Source organism: Pteropus alecto, unplaced genomic scaffold (genome assembly GCF_000325575.1).
Source record: "Pteropus alecto unplaced genomic scaffold, ASM32557v1 scaffold94, whole genome shotgun sequence".
NCBI classification, from domain to species: domain Eukaryota; kingdom Metazoa; phylum Chordata; class Mammalia; order Chiroptera; family Pteropodidae; genus Pteropus; species Pteropus alecto.
This window is the reverse complement of record NW_006437736.1, coordinates 13,271,210-13,277,704: the sequence shown is the minus strand read 5'-3', so window position 1 is coordinate 13,277,704 and position 6,495 is coordinate 13,271,210. Positions and strand designations below refer to the sequence as shown.

At 51.5% G+C, this 6,495-nt stretch overlaps 1 protein-coding gene across 8 annotated transcripts in view; it reads left to right on the top strand.

Moving 5' to 3' along the window:
- CHD4 (chromodomain helicase DNA binding protein 4) overlaps positions 1–6,495 on the top strand; it is a 28,103-nt gene that overhangs the window by 717 nt on the left and 20,891 nt on the right. For 4 of the 8 annotated variants that reach the window (XM_006914627.3, XM_015591477.2, XM_006914625.3 and 1 more), the window contains exons 2-9: positions 345–522; positions 4,022–4,143; positions 4,346–4,561; positions 4,780–4,898; positions 5,019–5,260; positions 5,515–5,642; positions 5,886–6,021; positions 6,172–6,350. In XM_006914627.3, the coding sequence (XP_006914689.1) occupies positions 423–522; positions 4,022–4,143; positions 4,346–4,561; positions 4,780–4,898; positions 5,019–5,260; positions 5,515–5,642; positions 5,886–6,021; positions 6,172–6,350 (1,242 nt within the window). In that variant the 5' untranslated portion in view covers positions 345–422. Of the gene's footprint in view, positions 1–344; positions 523–688; positions 832–4,021; positions 4,144–4,345; positions 4,562–4,779; positions 4,899–5,018; positions 5,261–5,514; positions 5,643–5,885; positions 6,022–6,171; positions 6,351–6,495 lie in introns of those variants that run through there. The other 4 variants (XM_015591478.2, XM_025048822.1, XM_015591479.2 and 1 more) reach the window with 3 other exon arrangements.

The following is a 6,495-nucleotide window of genomic DNA, read 5'->3' as shown; positions in this document are numbered from 1 at the left end:
CCTCCCCCGGCCCCCCCCCGCGCCGCGGCCACTCAGACCCTCCTCCCCCAGTCACACCCCGTTCGGTCCAGCCTGGCTTTACCCCCTCCCCACGCCTCCACCAGCCTGTTCTCGGGGGCGTCGCTGCCTCTCATCTGGGGGGCTTCAGTGGGGGAACCGACTTCCGGGCGGCCCCCGAGGAGTGTGGAACTAAGTTCAGCCTGAGTGATTCGGGTGCCCAGCTAGGGTGGTTGGGGTGGGGGGGGCCGGTCGGTGGTGGTGGTGGGCGGAAAGAGCGGGTGGGGTGGGGGAGGGGGACTGCGCGTCACTGACTGTTCTCTCTCTTTCCCCCCTCCCCCGCACAGTGACTCGGGCCAGTGTAGAGGGCCCCAGGCCGCAGGCAGGAGCAGCTGGGCCAATTCCCTGGCCGGGAGCGGAAGGGGATGGCGTCGGGCCTGGGCTCCCCGTCCCCCTGCTCGGCGGGCAGCGAGGAGGAGGATATGGATGCACTTTTGAACAACAGCTTGCCCCCACCCCGCCCAGGTAACATCTTCCCCAAAGGCCCCGGGCAGGAAGGAGGCATTTGTGCCCTCCCTAGTGACTCTGGTGAGGCAGGACTGAGTTCTTCTCTCTCTGTGCAGAGCCTGAGGTGGAGGGCATCCGAAGGGAGTGGTTCCCTTCTACGGAGCTTTTGTAGGAGCGGGGCGGAAGCCATGTGCCTCCTGGGCTCCACGGACCGAGATGCAAGCTTGCTGCACTGTTTGTCTTAAGGAATGCTGTGCAGTTCCCAGTTGAGGGAGCTCTTTGGGCTGGCAGGCACATTACCTTGTGTGGGTCCTTGGAGGAATGCAGGTAGCTGGGACCCCTGGAGGTTGTGTGGTGGTGGGCGGGGAAGGGGGTTGAGGATTGCTATTTGATGAGACCAGCCTGGCATCTGTGTTAGTTAAGATCCTGTGGTTGCTGCTGGGGAAAGGAAAGCGGGAGTGCTGGTTACTCTCTATCTGATTATTTTTAGCTTCTGATCAGTTACCTGTTTTCTGTGCTCTTTCAACTATGTGAAGTTTGAATTGCGCTGGGTAGCTAGGATCTATAGCGCTTTTAACAAGGCAGATTGCTGTAACGTTTGGAGCCAGGGAAATGATGGGAGCTAGAGGTAAGATGTAATAGCCCGAAGGATATACCAGGAGGGGTAAAAGAAGGGAGGTGACACCCTGGATACACCCCCTCCACTGGCAAGTGGACATAATCCTGGCTTTTTTTCCTAGAGGCTTCTCTGCCTCTGTGCAGGTAGCCTGGGGTTTGGGCTGGTGGTATGACGTGTTTGTGTAGGTGTGTTGGGGGTTGCGCTATCTGTTTTGGGGTGGCTCCCTGAACTGGCCAAACCCGTATGGTTGTAATCACTCTACCTGATTGGAGTAGCCCTTGTTTACCCTCAAATGATGATTGATGTCATGCTTTTAAGTAGATGTCTCACCTTTCCTTCTTCAGAGCCCCCAGCCAAGTCACCTACTTATTTGACCATTTTTACTAGCTCATTTTTTTTCTACGTGCTATTTCTTCATTCTCTCCACTTATAGTTTTCTTTTCATTCTGGAGCCTGCTGGTCCTCTTTTTGTTTTCCATGGGACACCTTTTATATTTGATTTCTAAGCTCTAGCAGCAAGTTGAGGTGGTCTGGGAAAGAGATGCTTCCACATAAGTTGCAAATTTTCACTTCAACTTGAGGCCACTTGGGAGAGGGTTCTGTTTTATTACTGTGTCTTCAGCTGTTGGATTAAGAACACTTAGGCTTGAGTCTCCTGTGTGGGGCAGGGTGACAGGTTTCTGTGCTGTTGCCTAGGGTGGTGGTGATCCTATCCTTTCTGAGGGACGTGAGAAGTAGTAGTGCTCTCCAGTGTTGGTTGCATATCTTGGCTTCCCACTGGCCCCTTGGTCTGGGGCTGCCCCTGTGTAGACTGGGTGCCCATGCGGCCTCCCTAGATGAACTCTGCCCCATGCTGTAGCATGACCCAGTTTTTCCACTTGCCACACCCCATTCCTGCCCCTTTCCCAAATCCTCCACTATATCTTAGCCAGTTTGCTGCTTGCCATGTCAGTACTTTATCTGCCTGAGAAGTTTGGGAGTCTTTTGTGGGTGGGAGAGAATACCCTCTGCCTCCCTGGATTTGTCCTTAACTATATACTTCTAGCATTTATGGAGGTGGTGAAGAGGAAGAACCTAGAGGTGTAGCTGATTGAGGAAGGGGAGAACAACACGAGGATTGCTGGGGAGAATCTCTTAACGAAAATGATTCTGGTGAGATCCAGGCTGGTGTTCCATTCCCAAGGGAATGGGAGGGGCTTTCTTGTGCCTGGCCTGATCCTGGGCTGAGTGGGGGGAGGCCGATAGTGCTTTGTCCAGCCTAATGTCTCATGTTCCTTAGTATCTGCCTTGCTCAGGAAAGGCGGAGCCAGAGGCATTTTAGGTCTAGTTCTGTTGGTCAGAAGCTGAGAGCATGTGTAGGACTGAAGAAAGCAGATTGTTGTACACCACTTTTCTTGGTGTGACCATGACTCCCATATGTTGGATAGGTGGCAAGAGGTGGTTTAGGATGTGTGGCCTGGACTGTGGGTGGGGATGATGAGGAAACTGAGTTTCAGAGACTTATTATGGGCTCCCATTCCTCAAGTTAAATCAATTAGGTATCAGAATTGAGGAGAAAGTTGTATGCTCTTACCATAGCTCCACTGAGCCTTTGTTAAATCTTATCTCTGATGATTGGAAAAATAATTATGATTGAGAGAGTAACCTAGTCTCTCTCATAGTATTTCCTTCATGTTTATCTTGGATTTTCTTGCCTTGGATGTTAGCATGGCCCTTTGAGAACTGTGTCATCCCAGAGGAAGTGTTAGGAGAGGTGGCATTTGGACCTGGGGCCAGGTAATAATTTGGGAAGTCTTCTGTGAGGGTAGTCTTTCCCCAGCTACCTCTCTCAACCCCACCCCTTCCCCCGCCACTTCCTGTCTGTCCTATGTTGGCAGCTGGGTGCCCTGGGCTGGCTTCTGCGGTCAGGAGCCATTTTCCCTCTCCTCAGTGGGTGAGGCACTCCTCCTTCTCACCACTCCCTTCTCTACTCCCCCCTTCCTTGGGCGGGGGTGGCTTGGGAAGAAGGAGAGAGTGGAAGGAGGAGGGAGCTGGTGTGCTGGTGTGAATGTCTGTTACAAAGGAACCTGCCTCCTGGCCTTCTCCTCCCCCTCTGTGCCCCTTCCCACCTATCCCTGCCCAGGAGCTCTCAGTATTACCCCAGGCTTTGTGTGTGCTTCCAGCCAGGGGAGGAGGTGGAGCCAGATGGGAGGAGGATGGGGGGGGGTGCGGAGGAGATGGTGACAGCTGGGCTGATTTGGGCCCCTGGGGAGAAGAGGCTACTGACCCAGGAGAAGCTGGAGAGGAACAGTAGAGCTGGAAATGGGAAAAGGAAATTATGTTTCGGAGTGGGTATGAGATTGAGCTGGCAACTGAACCTGGGGTTTGGAGGTTCTGGTTGTTTTGAGCTGGAATGACTCAAAGGAGTAGGTGAAAGGTGTGGTTTCTGGGACCCCTGAACTAATATCGTTTTGGGAATGAGGTGACGTGTATGCTATAGTTTTTGTCATCTGGGTAGGACTTTTCATTCTTATTCCCTGATTTATAGACCACTTGGTGGCCAGTTATGGGAGGACTGGACCTATTTCTATTATTTGGTTAATTCTTAGCAGCTTGATTTAGCTGCACTGGAGATGAGCATATAGAAGACTCCTGTTAGGGATGAGGGAGAGGAGGCAGGAGTCTGGACAGCTGCCCGCGGTGGGCCTGGTCTGGCCTGGCAGGCCTATTTTGGGTCTATACAGCTCTTTCTTTGTTTTTGTCCTGAGTCTCAGCTTCCTTCTGTGGAGAGTATAGCAGTCTCTTCAGTGGAATCTGGGACAAGAGGTGGGGGAATAACGTCTAAAGCCTCTGGATTAGGCTCTAACCTTTTGCTATTGATCTTTTCCCGGCCTACCTTTCTTTGCTAAATATATGTAGAAAACGAAGAGGACCCAGAAGAGGATTTGTCAGAAGCAGAGACTCCAAAGCTCAAGAAGAAGAAAAAGCCTAAGAAACCTCGGGACCCTAAAATCCCTAAGAGCAAGCGCCAAAAAAAGGAGGTGAGTGAGTGACTGGGTGTTACGGGGAGTTAAAAGGAAGAAGGGAGGGGCGCTGAGAAGGGTTGAAGGGCTGCAGGGGGGTCTGTTTCTTCCTCTGGAGTGGCGGGCCAGGTCCTGGGGGCAAGCCTCAAGACCGTCCTGAGGTCAGCATGTGTGTAGCATGTGTGTGTCTGTCTCCCTCTCCCCCCCTTTCCTGCTCCAGCGTATGCTCTTATGCCGGCAGCTGGGGGACAGCTCTGGGGAGGGGCCGGAGTTTGTGGAGGAGGAAGAAGAGGTGGCTCTGCGCTCAGACAGTGAGGGCAGCGACTATACTCCTGGCAAGAAAAAGAAAAAGAAGCTTGGACCTAAGAAAGAAAAGAAGAGCAAATCCAAGCGGAAGGAAGAGGAGGAGGAGGATGACGATGATGATGATTCAAAGGTACCTGGACCTCCATCCTTTTCTCTGTACTGTTTGTTAATCTCTGTCCTTTGTTTCCCAGACACTCTTCTGTCCCTTAGAACATTTTCTCCCCACCTGTTTTTACTAATTTCCTCTCAACTCTCTTCTCTTGGTCTTGCAAACCTTACTTTCAACTCAAATTCCCTTAGCAAGTGTGGATACTAGGAGTCACGTCTTTGACCTTGCTGTATCTGCAGGAGCCTAAATCATCTGCTCAGCTCCTGGAAGACTGGGGCATGGAAGACATTGACCATGTGTTCTCAGAGGAGGATTATCGCACCCTCACCAACTACAAGGCCTTCAGCCAGTTTGTCCGGTAAACAGGAGGGTCTTGGGGGCAGGCGGGGGAGAGTCCTTCTATAACCTCTTCTTATTTGTCTTTCTCATATTCTTAAACTTTTTCTCTTTTTTTAATTCTTCTCCATTTCTCCACCAGACCCCTTATTGCTGCCAAAAACCCCAAGATTGCTGTCTCCAAGATGATGATGGTTTTGGGTGCAAAGTGGAGGGAGTTCAGCACCAACAACCCCTTCAAAGGAAGTTCTGGGGCTTCAGTGGCAGCAGCAGCAGCAGCAGCCGTGGCCGTGGTGGAGAGCATGGTGACAGCCACTGAAGTTGCACCACCTCCTCCCCCTGTGGAGGTGCCTATCCGAAAGGCCAAGACCAAGGAGGGCAAAGGTGAAGTAGGACTTGATGGGAGGGGAGACTAGTATGGGCTTAGGGTGGCGAAGATAGAGAAAGCATGGAAATGCTGTCAGCAGCCCAAAGATGGAAGACAAGAGGGAGGAATGAACCTTTGATTTAGGAGGGAAATTTGGGAAGCTGAACATGAGGAAGCCAAGTTAGGTGGAGAAAATTTTATTATGTCCCCCGTCTTCTGCCCTGTGACGTGTATTTGGATTGTATGATCTCACTTGCTCTCTCAATTTTAGGTCCCAATGCTCGGAGGAAGCCCAAGGGCAGCCCTCGTGTACCTGATGCCAAGAAGCCTAAACCCAAGAAAGTGGCTCCCCTGAAAATCAAGTTGGGAGGTTTTGGTTCTAAGCGCAAGAGATCCTCGGTAAGAGCCCAACCCATCCCTTTGGTGAGGGTGCCATATCTAGTAGAGAGGATGTTACCTTATGTCAGGATCTAGCCTTCACAGTAGGTGCATAAGATGTGGGGAGTTGGCCACAGAACAAGGCAACTAGGCTCCATATACAACAGTCCTTGCTGGGATTCTGGTACCCTTGTAAGAGGGAGTTCCTTCTCTATCACTCGTCTTGGCTTGAACCTCTATCCTTATTTTTTTTTATTCTTCCAGAGTGAGGATGATGATTTAGATGTGGAATCTGACTTTGACGATGCCAGTATCAATAGCTATTCTGTTTCCGATGGTTCCACCAGCCGTAGTAGCCGCAGCCGCAAGAAACTCCGAACCACTAAAAAGAAAAAGAAAGGTGTGTTTCTTTTTTGTATTTATATGTGATTGGTTGGGGTGGGAATGACTGGGGAAGAATCTCCCTAAACAGATAGGGGGTGAGGTTTTTTTGGGGGGAGGGGGAGGTAGTTTTTTTCTAATAACTGGGCTTTCCCTCTTCCTTGCCCAGGCGAGGAGGAGGTGACTGCTGTGGATGGTTATGAGACAGACCACCAGGACTATTGCGAGGTGTGCCAGCAAGGTGGCGAGATCATCCTGTGTGATACCTGTCCCCGAGCTTACCACATGGTCTGCCTGGATCCAGATATGGAGAAGGCTCCTGAGGGCAAGTGGAGCTGCCCACACTGTGTGAGTACCTGGCCACTGTGGCCCTTTGGGACCCTTGAGAGGAAGGGCGGGGTGATAAAGCTTTTTTAGGGGCCTGGATGGGAGTAGAAATGGTGATATTGCTGGTGTGGGCTTTGGGAAACCTTCAAAGAAACGAGCATTGTTT